Raw genomic sequence first — 23,294 nt, forward strand, 5'->3', positions numbered from 1 at the left:
CTGCTTATTACTACTACACGTCTCCAACATTAACTTTTGGGCTTTTCCATCAACTTCATTTTCTGGCTTCACCCGAAAACCGCGGATTCATACAATTTCCTACCAGACATGGCTGTAATGTTGGGAAGTCGTTTTGATTAGCCAGCAGCATCCAAAACAATGACCTCTGACCAGTTTTGAGGAAGCTTTCTTTGCTGTGCGTACTAAATGGTTTCAGTTAGCAGTGTTTTCATTTTACATTCATTCATTAATCCCATGAGTGGTCGTTGTAGGGAGAACAACTTTACAGATGCTAAACTAGATAGTAGGACAGTTTGGCGTGCATGCTAACGGAAACCTGTTTACTATGAATGACAAAGACAGTTTTCTCAAAATTGTTTAGATGGTCATTCTTGCCAGCATATAAACATTTCATTATAATGGTGAGCAGAACCAGTGCATTTGTTCAGGTATTCATGAGTTGCATTCTCTGATTATCTTTTTTATCAAATAAGAGAACTTACTCTTTGTGCTAAATTTAAATAGAGTCTTCGAAAGATAATCAACCCTTACCAAAACAAAATAACCCTTTGAATGCAACCAGAACGCTTGCATGGAAACAGGAGTTTATTCAGCAATATATCTGTTGAACTGTCTATACAACTAGCTTTTCTTCACCGACACAACGCAGCAGTCAAAAACTTAAGAACAAGCATATAGCAGCTTTCATATGAGCATCCACTTGGAGAACTTCATACCATTAATTGCATACACATACATATATATGAGCATGCACATACAATATGTATGAACACATACAGGCACATGCATACACTCTGACAACCTTAGCGGTGCACATTCACAATCACAAACTGATGTTACTTAATAACAATCAAGTCCCAGTAGCATCAGGTATTCACTTCCTTTTTCTTTTTTCTTTTTTGGCTTTCTGTGCGCCCTTCCTGGCTCCTTGTACGAGGTTCGCAAACTGACCCTTCATTTTGGCCTGTTTTCTGTCAAAAGAATATACACATGGAGACTGAGGACTCTGCATGTAACTGCTGTTATCATGAGACCTTTGGTCCATCTAAGTTAAAGTAATTCACAGCCAAACTTATGCAATAAATCACCAGTATCCAGTGAATTGGGAGTATTATGAAATACTCATTTGGGAGGTAGAAATAACACTATAATTAGTTTTGCATGCCGATAATATTCACCTTTTGTTCAAGCTTGTAAAGTTGAAAGGAACATAGGCATATGGATCTGGTTTGCCTTTCTTCTTAATATCTCCACCAGCCTTCTGTTGAGATAAGAAGCAGATGTATTTAGAAAGCGTCACTGAAAGTAAAATCACTGTATCACTTTCTAAAGATGAATGTTTATAAAAACACAAACACATATACACAATCCAATTATTATGGCAAACATGTATGAGTAACGACATAAAATAGCTAAGGAGAGGTCCCTGGTTTGCCAAGGGTTCTAAACTACTAATGTTTTCCTGAAATATATAAATTTTGTTGTTAATTTTCACAAAATTCCAGCCATGAACTTGTTAGCTCCCCAGATGTGCAACACCCCATTCCTCTAACCCCTAACCTCATCCAACCCAACCATAATGCTACTCTAACCCCCTAACCTCTATCCTTTTAATTCCTTGCTTTCCTGTAAAGACATGCACATGTATGCATGTGCGCACACATGATTATTTAAAATTATTACTATGAGTCTCTGTAGTTAATGCTGTATTAAAAACTGGCTTACCTTAGCTCTTTACTCAAGAGTCTCTAGCACTACAGCATTATGTACACTATTAACTCAATGTTTAGTTATACTCGTCTCTATTTCTACTTTTAAAAACTGACTTACCTTAGCTCTGTATTCTTTTCCAAAGTCTGTTGCTTTTTTCTGCAAAGGTCGATGGATGCCACTTCCTCCAGCTGAAAACATGAGCATTATGGTCAGGAAAAGACAAAAAGGTAGCATTGGTAATGCCACCTTGTAATGAGATCTAATGATCTTGAAATCTTGTTATTCACTTAGGAAATTAAAACAAAATCTTTAATCTAATATGATAACAAATATTTTTAAAGAAGACAGATAAAAAGTGCAAAGGCATCGTCTGACCTCTGTATTTTGTAGATGGCTCATTTTCATTTTCATCAGCAGCTTCTGCATTCCGCAGCCTCTTTCTTCGCTTTTTCTATGAATCATAAAATTACATTTCACCAATACTTTTGTAATGCACAAGGCTCATAACAAAGGCATAAAAAGCAATACAAAGATCAAAAACCTTTGCTCGGTCAGTGTCAAGTGCGGTAATTCCTATGAAGATAGTCGCTCTCACTTTCACAGGGCATTTACAGCATTTGCAAACAAGAGATATATTCTTAACTTCTGATATGAAAGAATGACAGTTTCTGAAGGAAAAGCTAGGTTTTTTAAAATACACAATGTCTGAACAAGTGCAGATGCTAAGGAGAGTTCTCCCATTACTGCATGGTATACTTTCTACAAGGCCAAAATGTTCATTTTAAATCAAGTTCAAGAACAGTAGATTAAGAAGGGTACATGAAAACAGGGCATTTTACATGACTACACATAAAACTCTAACAATGAAAGAACATCCAGTCAGCCAAGAAACAGAATAAATCTGACCATCAGGCAAGGTGTTTGACTTTTCTTAACTATAATGTGAATGGCTTGTTTGGTGAACTGTATGATACTTTGTATAAATTGTTTACTTTCATGTGCCTGACAAAGGAATTACTGATCTTTCCAGAATACTTAGAAAAATGTTCAAAGACTAACCTCTGATCCACCTTCTATGGCTGTCAGTAAGTCATCTAAGTCCTCTTCCTGATCAGAGGCCAATTTTTCTCCTGTAAAACAATATTGTGTCCATGTTAAAAGCTAGAATACAAAATCATATGACAGGACCTTAAACTAAACAACCCCCTCTCCCCCATCAAATAGCAAAACAAAAAAATATGCCTTATAAACTCCACACATACAATTTAAGTGAGACAACTTGTAGCTACAAAAGCCACTGCATGGTTTTCTATTCAACCTTTATCTTTCATCTCCTGCTCCTTCATCTTACCAGCAATGTTTAGATTATATGCACGTAACTGCTGAGGCAAAAATACAAGGAATAGTGTGATTTATTTGATAAGCTTTCAGAAGCAATGACTTCAATATTAATAATCTTCAACAAGCACAATGAAAGCTGGATAAGATTTCACACCCCAAAACATGCAGAAGTTTTCATGTAAGCAAGATCCAAGCACAAATACTCTTGCCTTTGTCATCTTTGGGCTCTGTGATGATGAGACGTCCATCTGGTGCTACCTTAAAGCCATGATCTTTCTTTGCTGTTTTGGACACAGTTTTTTCTTCAGGCTTTGTTGCTGGAAATACAAGGGAAAAAAAAGAAATTTTTTTAGAATACATTGCTCACTGTTTTCTCTTCAAAGATTAAAAAAAAGTTGAAAAAAATGCTAAAGTTATAACACACATGCTAGTTTGCTGCTTCATTAAATAATCTCTCTAAATATATTCACAAATCATATTTCACAGAGACATGAAGCCTCTGCAGGTTTTGTAATCAAGAGAAACACCTCTTCCTATGTTCTGTTTTTCTGGATCATGTTTTTTGCTTCTTACCTGTCACCTTCTTGGCAGCCCCTGTGTCCATGAAGTCTGTAATATCTTCACTTTCTTCTTTTAGCCATGTCTGATGTCCTTTCCGTCTTTTGGCTGTCAATATCCTACGCTCTTTGACATTGCTGGGTTCTTCTTCCTCTGAGTCAATGTCCCGCAAAAGCTCCTCAATTCTAATGACAGCAAGGTACGAAGAAGTTAAGAAAAAAAAAAGCCAAACAAAAGAAAGAAGGAATTGCACAAAAAAACCTTAAGACAAAATAAATCTGTACAAATGAAGTAAAATTAAGGTGCAGGTTATGTGTAGGAAATAAGGTAATGACTACAAACAATTCACAAAGCATTTTCATGTTGTGTTTTAATAATACATAAACAAATTGGCCTGTAAAGGCCCACTCCCAAGCTTCACTGCATTAGATACAACTAAATTGGCTTTGACCAAAGTGTAACGGGACACACAAATATGTCTTTGTACGGGAAGAGAAAAGTAACACACGATTCAGATTGTGGTTTTCTGGGCGTCTCCTCCGTGGCGTCATCTGCCTCATCCCCATCATTTTTGTTCTTCTGCCGTTTCTCTCGGTCCAGCGTCTTGCGTATGTTGACTAGCACCTTGTGAACGCTTTCAGGTGTCATACTGTGTACCGCTTCGTACCTGACAATATGAATATTTTTGGGTCTACTAGAAAATAATTACAAGAACAGAACAAGGAGACAAGTACGATGCAGGACAGGTTTATATTTATACTTTCAATTTTAAAATTAGGCAGCTGTGGTAATCTAAGCAGATTAAAGGCACCTAGTTAATATCTTCAAAACTTCATGGCTTAAAACACACAATATGCTCAGGCAACAAACACAAAACCCCATGGCAAGCATTGCTGATGTTTGTCCAATATTGAAAGCTGCAGGTGACCATTACAAGGTAAGTTTGTCTATTTGCCAACATATTTTCCCAAAAGCCTCAAAATTTTACCAGTGACTTGTATTTTATATGGGGATAGTACCTCATATGGTTGTTGTAGGTGTAAATAACAGTGAAAAAAAGACTTTTGCCTGCACAAATTTTTAAAATTTTTTAGAAAAGCAGAGATATATAGTCTGGGGAATGCTGTTGCAGATATTTCTTATCATTGACTCTGTGCACGTTACCAACAACATATTGTATCACTGGTCACAGCTATTATAATGTGGGTTGAAAAGTTGAAGGTCGAGATAACTTCAGATGCTTGTGCAGCTATTCTATTTCTGGATGAGAAAAAGCATGCTTCTCTACAGGAGGCACAGATTTTGGAAGAGGAGGTTTTCCAATGCATTCCACAACACAGTAGTTCTATATCTCTGCTTGGGTTTTCAAGATTTGGTATTTTTGGTGGCACTTGTATCAGCCATGCTGCCATGTTCACTAATGTCATATGTGGCTTCAGGCCCAAATTAAGATTTGAACAGGCAAGAAAATCATTTTTATATAATTTCTCAAGATTTGTATTTCTTCTTGCAATTTTATTTTTGTGGCATTAATGTGATATGACTGGAGTCTTTTGAGCATATTTATCACTAATCGGGTAGGTCTATAAAAGATGAGCTTGTGAGGTCGTGGAGGTGGGTGAATAACACCTCTAATATCATTAAGATTTATTGAAAGAAGAACAGAAAAATATTCTTACCCAAACTTCTTGATGAGTTTTAAATATATCTGTTTTGTCTTTGCATGGCAGTGGTGTTTACAGTCTTGTTTCATGGAAACCATTCCACTGAGCTGCAGACAATAAACTTTAAACAATAAACTGTAGCAAATAAACTTTAGAGCAGAGAGAACAGGAGTATTTAAAATGCATACAAGAAATATTAGAAAAAATGATATACTAAGTGGTGGTGAAAAACTTGCTCACCATTTCAGACAGGTGTGCTGTAAGAATGGTTGTCGAGTAGGCACCTAACATAACCTTTATGAAGGCAAGGGCTGCTTTAACCACTTCTCGGGTCTTTGATTTTAGAAGTAAGCATACATTTTGCACCAGGTTGGACAACACATCCCCTGACAAATTCTCTGTAAAAAAGAAAAATCTCTGTGAAAAAGCAGTAGCCAGCATTTCTAACATTACCAGTTCAACATACCCTAAAACACAGATAATTTAATGGACTTATTTCTTTACTTCTGGCAGTTGGCTTTGGATTTGCTGCTGGAAAATAGGCACAGCAGAATCCTAGGAGTGAACTGCCATGCTAGAGATATAAATGGCTTCATGCTGATAGGAACACACGCTCGTGCACAACTTTGTCTTCTCAAAATTATATATGAACCCAACAGAAGTTTATTTTGAAAAAATAAAACTCTTATTGTTCGATTAGGAAAGAAACAAATGCGTAAGTGTTAACAGAGACAAGAACTTATCTTTGCTTAACCACAATCTTGGGAATAAATTAGTTTTAAGCAATACAACTTTGGTTATCCCAGATGGCAATTAAGAAGCAGCCCAAACAGTTAACACTTAAATTGATGTTTTATGAATTTATGTAAAATGAGGTACTAATGGTACGGTTAGTAAAAAAGGATTAATGAAGATGTTTTGTATTTGTAAGATAACTAACAATCAAAACTGCTTAACACAACTCAGCACAGACTTAGGCCCATCATACAGATCATCACCAAGCAGACTCGCAACCATTTCAATTTAGTTCCCCAAACACGCAAGTGTTCAGAATTCGTAAGTCTAAAACACAAAGGACAGTCTCCTCATGTTGGTCCTGCATGCAGGCACACAGATAGGACATGCATATCATCCTGTGTATGTTGTGGTGACTTGTGACAATGTCTTCTATTTACAGAGCCTGAAAGACACTCTGGGCCAGCCCGATAATCTCTGCACATACTCTCATCCAAACTGTTCTCGTCCATGACTTGGAAGTTAAATGAAGGAGAAGGATGCTCTCTATATAAGATTTGTTCTCTTGAGATTGATAGGAATTATGTTAGGGTGCCTTCTTTACAACAATAAAACTCATACAAGAAACATAAATTCTCAGTCTGCAAAAATTCTTTTAGTAAAAAACAAAATGAAATTGAAAACATACAAAAGAATTAGTCTCATGTTTCTACTTACCTTTGTACTCATACATGACTCGTGTAAGGGCCAATAAGGTGCCACTGATCAGCTGTGGAGACCCAGCCAAACCAGCCAACAGCAGGTCGACATATCCTGCTAAAACTTCTGCAACAAAGAAAACCTTTAATATCTCACTTCTCTCCATAAAATTATTACTGAATAAAAGTGGTTTATAAAGCAAAGGAAATAATTGTCTACTATGTTGGGATACAACTTAGTGATTGGTCATTTGTGCTTAAAGGTTAGAGCACTATAGCAAGAATTTCAAGCCAGCAAAATGAATTTAGACAGACTTCATGTCTATTACTAAACTGCAATCCCAATTCATTAAAGTATTTAAGAGATAGAATGACGTCGCACACCTTCTTCAGTTTTGTTTGAGTTCCAGCGTAAAAGAGTCTTTGAAATCTCGATAATGAGGTTGTAGGCAGCAACTCTAGCTCTCTCTCCTACAACTTTTGTGCAGAGAATGGCCTGAAAAATGAGACACAAATATTTGTCCTAAATATTCCAGAATTTTTGTTCTTCTTGTCACAACCAAAAATTTCAGCATCAAAAAGAATTAAACAGGGTACAATTTGCATTATACTGGACTGATTATACTGGAAATTTAGATCTTACTAACCTATAAATTGTTTAATTATCTATAGGCTAATGTCTACAAATCTTCTTGCATGAATATAGTCCTTACCACACATTTAATGGACTTTGAGTGATCAATTAAAAAAAAGTTTCTCCTAATCTGACATCACATCTAATTTTTTTTTATCAGATTATTGCTGACAAATAAAAACATTCCAACACTGCATGTCATCTAAAAATATGAGAAATTGCAACAAAAATAAAAGTGGAATAAAATGCTAATTGATCAAATAAAAGAGTGTGGGACCAACAAACCTCTGGAACTACTGCACATATGAAAGATGTCTGTGGTTCATTTAGCTGCCGAAGAATGTGAATCAGACACCGTAGGCGTGGCTGCAAAGCAAAACCCAAAGTTGCAGAATGATCAGAGAAATCTAAAACTTAATTTTGGAGGCAAAGGTAATAGAAGCAGTGAATAGCTGCAAAGCTATCTGTGATGTGATACTGAGTTCTTGAATATCATAAACAAAACTTTAAGAGATGAAAGTACCACTTTCTTTGGGAAGTGACAGTAGATGCAAGATATAAGAAGCAATCACAAAAAAGCAATGTCTTACAGCTCTAGTATTAGGGTTGGCACTTGAGAGAGAAGACAGCAGCAATTCCTGAAGTTTATCTAAGTATTTTGACAAAAAGTTCTTGCAGGCATCAGAAGAACAGGCGCATATCTCTTCCATTATGCGATAAGCTTTTTTCTGAAGAGAGCGGTCTGTTGCCTGGGAAAAAAGTGGAGGAGAACAGGTGGTCAGTAACAAAACATCACTCAGATTTCTGAAAAAGGGTATGGGAGACAGTAATCATATATGAAATCTGTAGTGAACATGAATTATGTGTAAATAGGACAAAAAGACATACAGAAAATAAAATACAAGAACAAGCTTTAGAAACTAAATGACCGCATTCATCCTTAAATATGTGCATTAGCACAGCTGTAAAACCATACGTATCAAAATGAAGATTGAAGATCCCTGAAAAAAGTTTACATATGCACAAGCTCATCTAAATGTCCCCCACCCTCTCTCACAAATGCATGTATGCACACAAACATACACACATACCTGCTTTCTCTCTCTCTCAACACTTGTACACTTGTACACACAAAAAAGTTTTTTTTTTCTTAAGGAAAAAAACCTATTATTTATTACCTCCACGTTTGAAATTGCAACATCCAAGAGCTGTTTCAAGTGTGCATGGTCCGCATATGGCACCATAGCTATGGCAAGGTCTAGCAAGGCAATCCTGTTGTGAAATACAAATTAGGTCATCAGTGTTGTTGAGCAAAGTTCAATGGAGCCACAACACTGGTTTAAATTTGTGGACTAAAGTGACTGTGCAAATTTTTCTCTCTCCAAAACCAATGGCCATAAAAGAAACCCTTGGTCTTTTCAAGGAATATTTTGCCAATATAGTGATCCCTCACCTATCACTGGGATTACGTTCCAGAGACCCTCATCATTTGCTGAAAATGCACGAAGTAGCTGAACCATATTTATTTTATTACTTATAGATGTTAAGGCTTTATAAACCCTTCCCACACCCCTATAAACCTTTCCTACTCTTTTATTTTTAATCTCATGTTGGCAAACTTGCACAAGCAGTAGTGGCGTACAGTATAGTGTGTACAGTATGGTATTCATCTACTGATATCAGCGGATGAATACCATACTTGTACACGCTGTATTTTATTTCGATCTAATTTTCTTTTAACATTTAAATTTAACATTTGTTATATATTTATTATTTTTTTAAAAATTTTAAGCAAAAATAATTAAAATCATAAATATCATCATATAAATACCTATACACCACAAAATAGCAAAACTCCATAATACAGATTGAGATGTTTTTAAAAAAAAAACACGATACAGCAAAGCAGCAATAAGCGAACGATGTAGCGAGGGATGACTGTAATTACATTAAAATGGACTAAGACTTGCACCTACACATTTCTGTGACAGCAACATACAAAGTTGAAAATCCCAAAAGTCAGTTTAAAGTGGAACATATCTTAACACCTCTAAGAAGTTCCCTTCATATCGATCCCTTCTTATGAAACTTTTAACACTGTTAAATTGGTTTTTCAATTTGCTTATGATAATAGTATGCATACTTACTTTCTAAAGGACTCTACATTCTCTTCACCTATTTTTGATAAGCACTTGTCTAGATAGGAAATCACCAGCTGTAAAAGAAAAATAACTGTACCAAATGTTTTTAATTAAAGAAATTAATATTATGATACTTTCAATAATGTGGACACATTCCATATGATAATGTCTTCTCTGAAAACACTGAATGGTATCTTCTAAATGATTAAGTCAACATTTGAAGAATGAAATCCTTTCAAAAGATCTGACTTACCTGAAAATCAGAGACTGTGAAGAAAACCTTGGTTGTTTCCAAAACTGCTAGACGCTGAGGGTCCTTAGGGTTGTCTGGATTGGATGTGTAGAGGTTAAACAGAATGGGCACAAAGTTTTTTGAGAATTTACCAACGGCCTCAAGGTCTGCTTCTGCCCATAGAATAAATTAAAAATTTATGAAGACAAAAGCTAAATGTTCGGTACAGACAAAATGTGACATGTCATATAGTCACCATGCACATAAAGAGAATGTAAATAACTGTTTAAAAAAAATCAAAAATACACTAAAATACTGATAAGCGAGTAAGATCCCTGAGAAAATGACAGAGCAATATTGCATGGGCTACTTACCATTACTTTTGCTATGAGTGATGAGGGTTCTCAAAGCTGCCATTATGTCCATTCTGAGGTCTGGTCGCTCATTAAGAGCTGTCCCCAAAACTTTGGCTATGTCTTTAAAAGACTTATCAGAAAATAATATCTTTCTCAACATCACATTTTATACGAGCTTCATGACACTAAGTATCAGACTTTAAAGGCATTGGTTAATCAGAATGATTTTTATACAGCTCAATGCTCTAAGACTAATGTCATAAATAAAATAACACCGCTACCAATTATACAGTTGAACTTCTGTAAGTCGACCTTACATATTTCGAAATTCTCCCTAACTTGAATTTTAAAAATCAATTGGTTGGTTTCCCATTAAAGCAATGCACATTTAACTTCTGTAGCTTGCATTGGCCTAGCCAAAAACTTCCACAACTCGAATAATTTTAAGCCAGTCAGCATGTTAAAACCATCTGAAATTATATTGGAAAGTGTAAAATTGCATTCTTCTCCCCTATCGACCCTGTGCTCCCATATTATCCTTTCTGTATAGGAAACATGCGTGCGATAAATGTGACTCCATCTCCACAGGATGCAGGAGCGTCTTTAAAAGAATGACAAGAAATAAACATTTGGTTAAATTTAACGTCCACTGTAGTGAAAAAAAATTCTTTTTTCGACAAACTTCCTTAACTTGAACCTTCCATAATTCAATATTTTTCAACAGTCCCTTGAAGCTTCGACTTGTAGAAGTTCAACTGTACATACCTTTAAAATTATATACATTTACCAAGCACACTTCTACTACTCATACTACAACTCTATTCTGCTTCCTCAAAAAGTGAATCTACAAATAATTATCCTAGCTTTGTTATATATGAATGTAGAGTAAGGAGAGTAAAAATATACCCGTGAAAGATCCGTTGGCCTTGTGCAGAATCCTTTCAGCATTGACCATATTTGCAACTGCAGAGATTCATATGTTTTTGCCGCAGCAGTCTTCTTTTGATCAGTACATTCTATAGCTATAAGATAAAATAAAGCATAAGCATTACAAATGACGAATTTCAAACACTGACACTGTTGAACTGACATACATACATTTGAAATGGGACATATAAAACTAAACAAAGCTGGATATTGTTTCCAATGCTCCACTACCGCCCCACCCTTTAATTAATCATCTCATAAAATGCAACATGAATGCAAGCCAAAATGTCTCAGACTCTTACACTTTTGCCTGAAGCGAGCAGCAAGGGGAAGGAAGTGAGATGTGAAGAAAGACAGCTCTGTTTCACAAACATTGTCACGAATTATGGGCAGAAGCCAGCTTCTTGCCAGATCAAGGTTATCCCTGTAAAAAATAGCATTGTATCACCACATTTGTTTCCTCAGTACATTAGTTTACAAAAACCTCCTTAGAAACTAGCATGCTCTAGAAATTATGAAGATAAATAAGGAACTGAAACATGAGCCTAACTTAAACACATTTTATATTTAAGCACTGATGCTTCACATCTGAAAAGAAATTTGCTGTATTTTATCATCATGCAAACTTTAGTACAGGGAAAACAATTAGAAGTACCCACTGCTAAGAGGATTTGCTGAAAATCTCTGAACATGCTTTGCTTAAAATGGCCACCACTGTACTTGTACACTTTAAACGTTTATAACTCACTCAATTTTAGGACTAGAAGAATTTTTTGGTATCAAAAGAAAGGCCAGAACCTGTACATTTTAAAAATAAGCAATTAGCAAAATCTCAAATTTCCGAGTTAAGACTCATTTCCTTGCTGCAGGTCACATGATTCACATATCAAACAGACTAACTGTTAATTTACAATGGTACTCACTCATTTCCAGTAAATTTGAGAGGAATGGACTCCAGAACAAGACAAGGGCCTATGGACTTAACAGCCTTTCCTATAGCTGCATCAAGCTGGGATGAGAAGGCAAAATTCACGGTCTCTCGCAATTCTGCCATTGATCTCAGGCACTAAGACAGCCAAAAGAGTTGCATTGTCAGCAAAATTCTAAATGCTCTTTCCACATATTTATCTGCTTTCACTGTTAGAAGTAATGGTGCTAATGCTACATATCTCATCAAGGAAATATTGTTTCAAGTGTAATCAGGGTTCCCAGGGATCAGGGATGGTGCCAAAAAAGGACCTTAAAAGGACCTTTCATGCATTCGTAAGGACCTAAGTGACAGTCATCAATGCTTAAGTTTTTCTCTTGTGTGGTCGGAAAGATGTATTATTTATGAATCTGTGGTCTTCTCTATGTTCTCAAATACATGTATTTCTAGTAATAAATAATCAAAGAGTTAATTTTGATGCCTGTCTGCCATATTTAGATTAGATAACTTAAAAAGTCTCCTTAGCGCGCTGATAACATACACCGTTAATGTTCAAAGTTTTCTAGAAATCTAAGTTATAATAATTACAAAACCTGAAAGCCATTCTTTGGTGTAATACAAAAGTCAGTTCATGTCTCTCTCTCGCACACACTCTAACGGGAAGAGAGAGAAAAATAGAGCTATGCACAGTAGTACTAGAAGATCAAAGTTCAAGAAAGAGTAAGTTTCTAAAGACCTTTTGAAAAAAGAGTGTTTTTTGAGAATACGGAAGGACAACTAGTGTTGTACAGATGTGTAGACCAAACATTTTCTTGTGACTACAAGGAATGCCAAGGCTTGGAGGATCAGATGAGGAATGAAAAGAGTGTGATCCTAATCAGTAATGCTAAACCAAAGATGGAATGAGTCAAACTGTCAAGCATTACAGCCCATTTATTTTTGTTAACCTTGAGATATTATTTAAGCATTCTTATTATACATACATGTAACACATGCAAACATGCTTTTACATAAACAGCATGATATACTAATACATATAAGATTAAGATTACAAAATGACAAAGCAATCCATCTACTATAAGCAAAAGTTTCATTGATGAAATTCAATTCTTTGTCACCCCTACAGCTTTACCAATACTAAACAATACAATTTCTTTACATAACCTAATTTCCTCTAAATAGTTCTGGTTTTTTTTAACATGTTCCATAGCATACATGTACAGAATTGTACAGGCTTATTTAAAACTGAAATAAACATTAATTCTGAATGTCACAATTCAACACCTTTTAATTTCTTCCTGTAATCTATCAATGTCTGACTGAATCTTTGTTATCTCCTTCTTCTTGTCTTTGGCTAACAAACGCATGTTGTTAGATCTTTCAATAAGTGAAAAACTTTTTTGCTCTTCAGCCTGGAAACTATGTCTGTCAGCCAGTTCCAGCATGTGTCGTTCTTCGGCACTGGTGGTCTTTAGCCTTTTGTATTACCAGCTCATCTCCTAATCTCTTTCTGTGGACCTGCTTTTCTTCTGTTTCCTTCTGCTGCTTCTGCTCAGAGAGGTAACGTTCATACCTGCCATAGGCACTAGAAGCGGATATTATCAGTGGTTTGGAGATCTCAACATTTTCCACCCCTCCCACACTGTGAATATGATCAAGAATTACTCTGCGTGCTTTTAGTGCAGTCTGGCTAAGATTGTCAGCTACTGTTTCTTTGTTGAATGAAAATCCTCTTTCCACTGTAGCTTGACCATGAGAAAGTAGGAGAAACTGTCTGACAACAGACCACAACACCTGAAACTCTGCTTTTCCAGCAAGGGCATCATAAAACCAACTATCCACTATTATTGTCAACTTACTGGACACACTTGCAGAGCTGGTCGGTGCCGTCTGATTTTGAGCGGGCTGTGGATGTTCTCGATGACGAAAGTAATCAGTTACACAAAAGCGCGCATCTTTCAGAAATACTTTTATTTGCCTTTGGTGTCTTTCGGTAACCATGTGCTGTTTCAGAACACTTTCGCCCATTGATGAAAGATTCAGAGATATTTTGCAGGCAGCACATCGTGCCAAATGTTTATTGCTCGAGTCTTTTATTAACCAATCTTTATACTTGTCTTCCTTTAGCCACTTCTCCTGAAAAGAGCACTTCCCCGGCATCTTTCAAATTGTTAAGCAGACAAAGAAATGTGGTCGACGCGACGAGAGTGAACTCGCGAAAGGCCGAAACGGACGTTCCCGCCGCGAGCGAGACTGGGTAGTCATGTGATTAAAATAGCAATGCGGCGAAAAATCGTCGGTATTTTGCTCCAAAGTCGACTACGGAAATAAATTTGTGGTAATATTTTATCGATAAAAGGACTTAAAAGGGTCACAGAGAAAATGTAAGGACCTGTGTGAGAATTTGAAAGGACCGCATGGCAAATAAAAGGACTTAAAAGGCCTTTTGGCGAAAATTCAATATAAAAGGACTTAAAAGGACCTTGCAAGGACCTGGGAACCCTGTGTAATAGGCAGACAGCCATACCTTTTTCAACAGGGAGGGACAAATCTTGCCAAGCATCTGCACCAAAAATAAAAAAATTACTATCAAGAAGCATTTTATGGGTTTGTTATAGAGGTGTAAAATATTACATATTTTAAACTTTATGTAGAACTCAACATATACAATTCTACCTTTCTAATTATTTCATTTTTTTATTTAAATGAGATGACAAAGTCTACTAAAGGCAAAAAAAAACAAAAAAACAAAACAAAACTACATTGAGCAAGAAAAACTGAACAGTAAAGTGTTAAGACAAAGTAAAAATACAAGTAATGACACCACAACCATATGAATCACTTAGTGTGCTTCATCTAGAATGCATTATATTAAGGAACAATGCACTATACAAACCTCTAGACCCACACCAAGCAAGTGCAGTACTAGATCCCAAGAGGAATGGAACTGATAGCTGAGGCCTGATTCTAATGCTCGCACAATTTTGCCCAGTGGAGTCTGACTAAAGTCGACTGTTGTTTTGGTAAGTGCTGCCAGATTCTCTGATTCTTTTCCAACACACTCTTGCAGAAGAAGCTGGAAGAAGAAAAGGCAAACATGTCCAGAAATAAAAAAACAAAACAAACTTAAGGCCAATTTCTGTGATCTCAGAAAAATATTTTTGCCCTTACCCACCCCATGAACCTCAACCCCTTCCTTTGCAATTGCATTGCCTCTGCATTATGGGAAAACCCAAGAGAATTCCAAAATTCCACTTTAAAACCTATCTCTAAAATTCCACAATAGTAAAGTAAATGAAAAGAAAGCATTAAAGCAATGCCTTAAAGATTTCAGATTAATAGATGCTAAAACAAGACAGCCGTGGACTACAAGATTATAACATTAACAAAGTTAAAGACAGATATGTCACCCACCTCCATTGTTTTTGCAGCAGCTTGTGCAACTTCACGCCGTTCTGACAACAAGCATGTCATACCCACAGAAAACAACTTTGGCAGATGACTGATGCACAGATTCCCATCAAGCCTTTTACATAAGCAGCAACAAATTAGATAATAATAAGAATAATACTAACATGTAAAGAAACAATCATTCTTGGAGTTTAACATATGGCTAGATGGAGTCATAGTCAATCCAAGTGGCATGTCTTGTTACACAAATATTAAAGAAGAGAGCTGAGCGGATTACCCAATGTTTATTTCCTGTTATCTTTCCCACCCAAAAAAACATCTTCACTATATACCATTCCAAATATACATGTTCCTTTAGATAATGACATGCTTTAAAAATTTCATAGTTACCGAACTAAGTTGATGTGAGCCTGTTCCATGACTGCCAGCCATGCAGGCATTTTCTGACTGTCATTCTCTGAAGGCTGGTAGTCATACAATGCCTAAGGACAAAAACCAATGAAAGAGGTATTGTCTAAGAAAAAAAATATCTCCTTTGCTATTCAGCTAATTACATATCATCTGCATACTTCTTACACAGATAGTTCACAATATAAATTCTGGTGGAAATGAAGAATGTACCTGCTTTTATGGATCGCAAAAAAAGATTAGAAAACTCATTTGACCCAACGAAAGACATTTAAGGAGCAAAAAGATGAAACGACAAATTTAAAGAAAGAGCACACTTATGAAAAAAAATTGTTTTAAAGACATAATAGCATTTTGTGACAGAATAATCAATTTTTTTGTTTTTGGTTTGCAGGAAATACTCAGAAACAATGACACAAGTTTTTCATAACTTACCGTGATGATTTGAGCGTTTAACTGTGCAGGCAAAGATGACTTTTGAGGCTGTGCTGAGAACAGCCCATGAAGTACTGCTAGTCCTGCAGCTGTCACCAGCTGTGAATAAAGATTTTTTTTTAAGTTACACTGTACCACAAACTTGTTTAACTTTTTTAAAAATTCTAAAATACTTGACTACAGTTTTCTGTATAAGAACTAAACTCTTCTCCTCTCACAACAAGATAACAGAAAATACAAGTACACATTTGCACAATTGTTATTCTTAGTACTATATATCATTTAGTTCCTCACAACTTATCAACTTTGCACGAGCTAGAAAATTCATAAGTATGGACAATATAATTTGCATAACATATTATTAACTTGAAGAAGATATTTTGAAGATAACATTAATTTTGCATTACATATCGCCCTGGCAAGCAATAAAAATATTATGACCAAGTTTTAAAACACTTTACCACGTTGCTAACAGTCATGACCCTTAGGACTGTTTCACATGTTGATTTGATGCTGTTTTGTGGAAATGTTGACATAATGTCACGCAGCAGACCTAAAATGTGCAGAGTGTCTAGTGCTTCGTTAGCACCTAAACAAACAAAAAAATAATGTTCCTTCTTACAGTTAACAAAAAATTGTGGAAAATAATATAAACTAATGAGCATTAATCTGGCAAAGGAATATCATCTCCCTCAAACATAAGTTTCTACCTAAATCTCTATGGCTAAATTGAAATGTGCATAATTTACAACACATAGCTACACTGCTCACACTCATGAGGATCAAACTCTGCTTTTCAATAAGACTCAAATATTTCCTACATTAAGATATTATGATATGAAATCCATGCATTATCATGAACCTCTCCACTTTAAGAAAACTCTTGGATGAAGTAAATTATAAAACACTGTCACAAAACTAATCTAATTACATACTTAATTATTTATCTGAAAACAGCTCACAGCCCATATGTATGCTTCCATTTACTCTGTCAACAGCAATGCAAGTAGGCACTGTGATTACCTCCTTGAGACTCAATGACTTGAACACAAAATTTGGCCACAAGTGAGGCAGCTGGGTGTTGAGGAGGAGGGTCTGGTTGAGTCATAAAAAGACTGCCCTTCAGTACAATTTTCACTGCTTGTTGAGCAGACTTGCGAACCTGGGCAAACCAATGTGATTTGTCATACACACACATTAATCTACAATCAAACTTATCCTCTCTTCAAAATATCCCAGCAAATATTTGTATGTGCATATACAATTACAAACACCTATACCACCCCATCTCTTACACACACACACCAGTCATGGTAAAAGTAATTACCTAGTAATGAAAAACAGTTTGCTGTTTAATAAAAGATAGAATACCTTTGGCTTTTTGTGAGTGAGAAAAGTAAGAATGCAGTTAAAAACATGCTGCACAGAGGACTGTGACCATACACCCATCTCCTGCACTCGCAGTAAGCTTGCCAGGGACAGCAGCAGCTGAAACAACAAGACTCTGCTTATGCATCTGACATTAGAAAGTGACAACAGAAACAAAGTGACATCTAAGGAACAATGTCTTAAAATCTTTGCCCACAAACTTTAAGTCTTTGTAACATTAATAGCTTCATTGTCCAAAATGTTATAATGAAAATCAAGCATTTGAATTTTTAGCAGTACTATGGGTTAAAAAAAATGTAATCTGTCAAACATAATACTTGACAAAATTATTAATGGTACAGCTACTGAAGAGTCAGTTGGAAGCATCAACTTTATGCAAAGTACAGTCAAACTTACTGATTTCAGTATAGAGGTGCCATCCTTGTCAGCATATGTGGAAATAATATCCAGCAGTTTTTTGGAAATTTGTGAAAATCGGCTCTTTAGTACTGGGACTGGCACCCTGTTATGTTATGTAAGCAATAGCATTCAATGTAGTACTGATGGGCAAATTCCAGAGGACTGACTTGGTGTTTTACAACTAAAATGACACCCATACATAGAAGTTCTACACTGGTGCTACTAATGTAAGGAAGGTTGCTGTTTAATTCTTTACAGTTCAGTTAAATGTATGGTTGAAATATCATGTCTATTAAGCAAGAAACACTCTTAACTGTAAAATGTTCAGCTACTGGGGACACTGAACAGTCCACACCAGCAAACTTAACCATGCTGACATTTAAAAAATGTGAGCTATTTCAGTCCTACATGTAGCAGCAAAAGTAAGTTATCTAGAAACTGTGACTACAGTAGCACAACAGCAGACTTTTGTTGTCTCCTTCCATTTAAACAAAGAATGGAATTCGTTTGATAGTATAAATAGAAAAATCCTCATTTTTAAACATAACTTATTTAATATGCTTAACACTGTCTCATTTTTTTAAACACAGAAGATTTGTTTACCTTTTGATAACCAGGCTAAGCAGATGAGCTATTGCTGTAACTGATTCTGCAGACTCTGTAGTCTCTAAAGTGGTCATCTACATCAGTGAAAGTCACATCATCCTTAGTTATAGATTAAGTGGCACAAAATAAGCAAAATACAACTGTGTTAAGATTTTATTTTCACTGCGCATAAAACATTAACATACACTTTAATATAAATTACTGTAGTGCTTGTAGAAACCAAGCTAAAATAAACATTTACTTAATCAACAATTACGCCACTTTCTATAATGCCTGAACATCTTTTTACAGCAAATTATGCAATAGTTAGGACTGATGGTTAATTTTATTATGTAAATAAATGTGTCGGTTGTAAAAGAAAGTCAAGTAAATAGTTAAAATAAAATAAAATATATATATATACCAAAGCAGCAAAATATTCAGTATCTGTTTCTTTGCCTCCCTGTTCTTTGATGACCTCTGTGATTGCAGCCAGTACAGCCAGAATCTAACATAATCCAGAAACATAGCATTGCAGTGTATACACATAATAAATATCAAAATGCAAAAAGTAATATCATTGCTCAATTAATATGTTAATATTAATAAGCAATGGTGATTTCTTTTCAGTAAGAAAATTTTCTCAAATCTGCAAGTAGCAAGTCTTTTTGTACTAATACATACACTTATATGTGCCTCTTAAAAGAAAATGTGGATGTTCTCACAATACAAGCTTCTAAAGTAAACTAAAGCTTTATTAATTTTTTTCCCCTTGAACCATATATTAGCTTATAGCTACTGGAGAGTACACACACACACATGCAAACTTAAATGAGTGAAAAAAATCACCTCTCTTTGATGAGCTGAATTTGGATGCATTCTCAAAACACTTCCAAAAGTGGCATTTGACACACAAGTAAAATCCGTAGCCCAAGTCTTAAATGTTTGTGCATCAAACTCTGCAGAGTCTTGTTCTCCAATGTCATGTTTCTTTAGACTTTCAACAGTCAGTGAACTGGGCCCTATAAAAGAATTGCATAACAATAAAACAACCCTCTCCAAATCAGGCACTGCTTCATTTCACTTTCTGACAATTGTTAATCACAATGACAATGCTTTATTTACGAGAGGTAAAATAAGCAAGAAAATGCTTTTTTCCATTTAGCCCTCGCCCAGGGAAGAAAATTAACTACCTACATGAAGTAATTAAGAATTATAGAATAATTTGTAGTAAACATAAAGGAAGGTGGATATGTACAAAAGTGGTGGTTAAGAAAAAAATATTTATATAATTTATGTATATATTTACAAGGTTTCCTGGAGTTGAGAGGAATCTCTAGAGGCCTCATCTATGTCTTGAAAGTATTTAGATGGCGTCGAAAGCAGTTCAGGGAGTTCAATTGCTTAAGATGGAGAGGGAGGCTGTTTCATAGCACGCTTCCTGAGTATTTCAGACTTGATTTAAAAGGTCTTGTCTAGGAATGGGAATAGTCAGTTTTGGATAGGTTCTTGAGTTATTGGAAGAAAATAGTAGAGAGAGAGTCTTGGCGACAGTTTAACCGTCAGTATTTTATGCATGAAAATGCATTTATTTAATTTAAGTCTGTCTTTTAGAGGAAGGACGCCTAGAGAGGTGAAGTCATTTGGGTCTATTTTCGGTTTTAGCAGAATGGCTTCAATTGCTCGCCTCTGAAGAGTTGCTAGAGGCGACAATATATCCTAGTGTAAGCAATCGTCTTGCATATGACAGCTGTAAAATTTGAGCAAAGACTGGAAACAAATATTTAACACACCATCTTCTCGTCTTTTTCTCATAAACTTAAAGGTAAAATTGCTACATAGCAAAACTCTTTCCTCGCTTCCAACTATATCGGAGACATCGATCGCTTACCAGTAGACTTCTTCCCGAAAGGTTCCAAAAATCTGTTTTTTGCAGCCTCCCTGAACTTCTTCTGGACTGGATTAGAGACACAACTGTTATGTCTTTTCCACTTAACGACCTTTTTCGTTTTCACCTTCATCGTTTCCGTATATAGTTCAATACGAAGTATCAAAGCTCAGCACTACAGTATTGATAATAAACACATCCACACGTGCACTGATGGAGGAAATGCGTCACGTGAAAGGGAGATAACAACAGTTGCATTATCGGTAATTTCGAGCAGACGACACTAACCAAGTTGTGCAAGTTTCAAATAAAATCTGAAGTTTCTTCACAATACAAACCATAGTTATGACAATAACACTATAGTTGATGTACTACAGTGATTATATTTCTTATTTTACTAGTAAATGAATTTTAAAATTGCGACGAATTGCTGACGACTGTAAAACGTGGCACAAGCGTCAAAGGCTGTACCGAAGAAAACACTGAAATACTAAATTGTTTCATGACAACAGTATAGATTGTGCTGATTTTTCGTTTTTTTATGATATTATTACATTCTATGTCTAAAAGGCATCTACTTTTTGTCTGAAAAAATTTGTAGCATACTGCTGCTTAGCTCAATAATTGCTTCTCCTAAACACGTGTGTGATAAGAATACAAAAAGAAATTGGATTTTTTTTATGCTTGCAGCTCTTACCATTATTAAATGGATTGCAATAGATCGGACAGAGTTATACGCTATTAAACTAGAAATGTTATTTCATGAATGCGAAGGTGTTAAGTTAGAATATGTATATTATTTGGAGATATAGGAGATGATAGAGAAATAAAGATACAGGAGGCACAAGGAATGGTGGTGGAGACCTACAGGTGTATGGTCAGAAAAGTACATCACACTTCTTCACCATTATACATTTACAACACTGAAAGGAAATTAAAACAACCACTTTTATAATTTGGCATCATTTATTAATCTTAAGAAATGTTTGTAACAGAAGAAAACAAAACAATGTTATTTGTAATAAATGAATCATTAGCACTTATACTCTTTTCAAGTTATCTGCACTTTGTTGACCAGATTTAATATCACTGATAAAGTTAATCCAGTTTACTCCCCTCCTACAGGATGCATTTAAAACAGTTGTCATAAACTTTACAAAATAATTTTTTCCTTTGCACTTCTCAAAATGCAGCCTGTTGAAAGATATAAACTTACATGTATAATCCTGTTTTACATTTTTCAATCTACAATTTTAAGTGTTAATGATACTTTTCATCCTTTCACATTACTTTAAACTTGTTAATAAATTCTTAGTTCATTTTTGCATGTTGCTTGCTGTTTGATCAGAATTTAGGTTTGTGTTCAATTCAAATTAGAGGCTGCATATGAGCATTATCTAGAATTGCTCCTGTGGATTAATAAAACTGTATTGTATTGCTCAATATGAAACTTGATATATATATATAAAGTGTCAGAACTTTTTACACAAAACATAAACAGAACAATAAGATTGCATCAAAACTTCTTACATCGAAACTAAGTCAAAAGTAGGAAATCAAAAGCATTTTTTATTTTCATTAAGTAGAAAGCAAGTGAAAACAAACCAGCAAATATCACCCACACATTTTTGAGATTTCTGCTTAGGGATAAAATGGTCTTTTCTCTGGAAAGTATGTCGGAAAATTATGTCGTTTGTGGTATGGTTCATAAGGATCATCAACAAAGAACTTTGGCCTTTTCCAAAAAGCTGTTACCATTTTGTCCAAAAGCTTGCTCTGTTGTTTATTACAAAATACATGCTGCCTTAGCCGATGCTTTCGCTCTGCAGACTTTTTCCACAGTCTTTTGGCACGACCCGCATGAGTTCTGATCCATATGCCCCAATTAAGTCTATAGAATCTCTCAGTAACAGCTTTCACTGACTTAGGCTTGCCCTTCTTTAAACTAACTTTAATCTTCGTACGAATTTGTTGGATGTTTGGTGTCTTGGGTTGAAGAGATAACCTGCAAAGTGGAGCATATCCACACACACATACACACACACATGCACACATCATGCATTTTGTAATACTGTGCAACATTTATGACCTAACTCAAAGCAAAACATTTTGTTTATCAAATTTTATATGTATGCATGGCTCATACAGTTATAGAGTTAAAATATACACAAGATACCTGTTAGCAATGCCATTTAAAGAAAACACCAATCCTAAATTGTGCGATGAGGGCAATGCAGAAAAGATCGTTCTGCTCTGGAATTGTGATGATGTTGAGAGACGAGAACCAACGTCTGGATTTCTGACACCTTGAGTCAAGCAATAACTGTAAGGTTTTAGGGCTGATTTAGATAACGCCCAACCTGCTCGAACAATGCCTGAAAAAAAACAAACTTACAAACTGTGAAATACTGATACCATCATAGTCAAAATAACGTTTAAAAATATTTAGCACTACTGACCACTATTGATAAAGCATTTCTTATAGTTGTGCTAAATAAACACACACAACTGTGTATGCCCAAAACTCAAAACACTATAAATATGGTCAACGAGTGCTTAATGTATTTTTTCGTTGGCAACAGAAATAAACAACTCTTATTTTTAACACACTACCATGATAATTAACGTCATTTCATCTACAAATGCTACAGCTACACTCACTCATCAAGGACGCTGCCATCTTGTGTTCACGTGAAAAGCTGCTCTGAACGTTTTTTACCTAACCGCATCTAAAGCTACGAAATATTGATCATTTATCATTAAAAGTAGTTATAGTTTAATTTATTATTAATTTTGGACACAAAATGTTGGTATTTTGGACACAAAAGTAT

General features: G+C 35.4%; 2 protein-coding genes across 2 annotated transcripts; both read right to left on the minus strand.

Moving 5' to 3' along the window:
* Positions 1-588: 588 nt before the first annotated feature.
* On the minus strand, positions 589-20,696 carry LOC112565031 (RRP12-like protein). The gene is made up of 34 exons (XM_025240258.1): positions 20,467-20,696; positions 19,425-19,597; positions 19,000-19,083; positions 18,594-18,670; positions 17,988-18,093; positions 17,574-17,690; positions 17,226-17,364; positions 16,664-16,791; positions 16,203-16,301; positions 15,750-15,841; positions 15,363-15,474; positions 14,845-15,024; positions 14,476-14,511; positions 11,944-12,086; positions 11,323-11,444; positions 11,000-11,115; positions 10,112-10,223; positions 9,759-9,910; positions 9,512-9,579; positions 8,543-8,636; positions 7,955-8,113; positions 7,650-7,730; positions 7,115-7,226; positions 6,750-6,857; positions 5,538-5,695; positions 5,313-5,404; positions 4,142-4,300; positions 3,649-3,818; positions 3,285-3,392; positions 2,794-2,864; positions 2,110-2,185; positions 1,852-1,922; positions 1,200-1,282; positions 589-992 (listed from the first exon to the last, which is right to left on the minus strand). Exons 1-34 carry the CDS (start codon positions 20,594-20,596, stop codon positions 896-898), a joined length of 3,825 nt encoding a protein of 1,274 aa, XP_025096043.1. The 5' UTR covers positions 20,597-20,696; the 3' UTR covers positions 589-895.
* Positions 20,697-21,410: 714 nt separating this feature from the next.
* Positions 21,411-23,278, minus strand: LOC112563832 (39S ribosomal protein L35, mitochondrial-like). Its single transcript, XM_025238202.1, has 3 exons — positions 23,125-23,278; positions 22,640-22,838; positions 21,411-22,468 (listed from the first exon to the last, which is right to left on the minus strand). The coding sequence occupies exons 1-3, from the start codon at positions 23,141-23,143 to the stop codon at positions 22,105-22,107; spliced, it is 582 nt and encodes a 193-aa protein (XP_025093987.1). The 5' UTR covers positions 23,144-23,278; the 3' UTR covers positions 21,411-22,104.
* Positions 23,279-23,294: the final 16 nt, after the last annotated feature.

This window comes from Pomacea canaliculata, linkage group LG5 (assembly GCF_003073045.1).
Source record: "Pomacea canaliculata isolate SZHN2017 linkage group LG5, ASM307304v1, whole genome shotgun sequence".
Taxonomy (NCBI): Eukaryota; Metazoa; Mollusca; class Gastropoda; order Architaenioglossa; family Ampullariidae; genus Pomacea; species Pomacea canaliculata.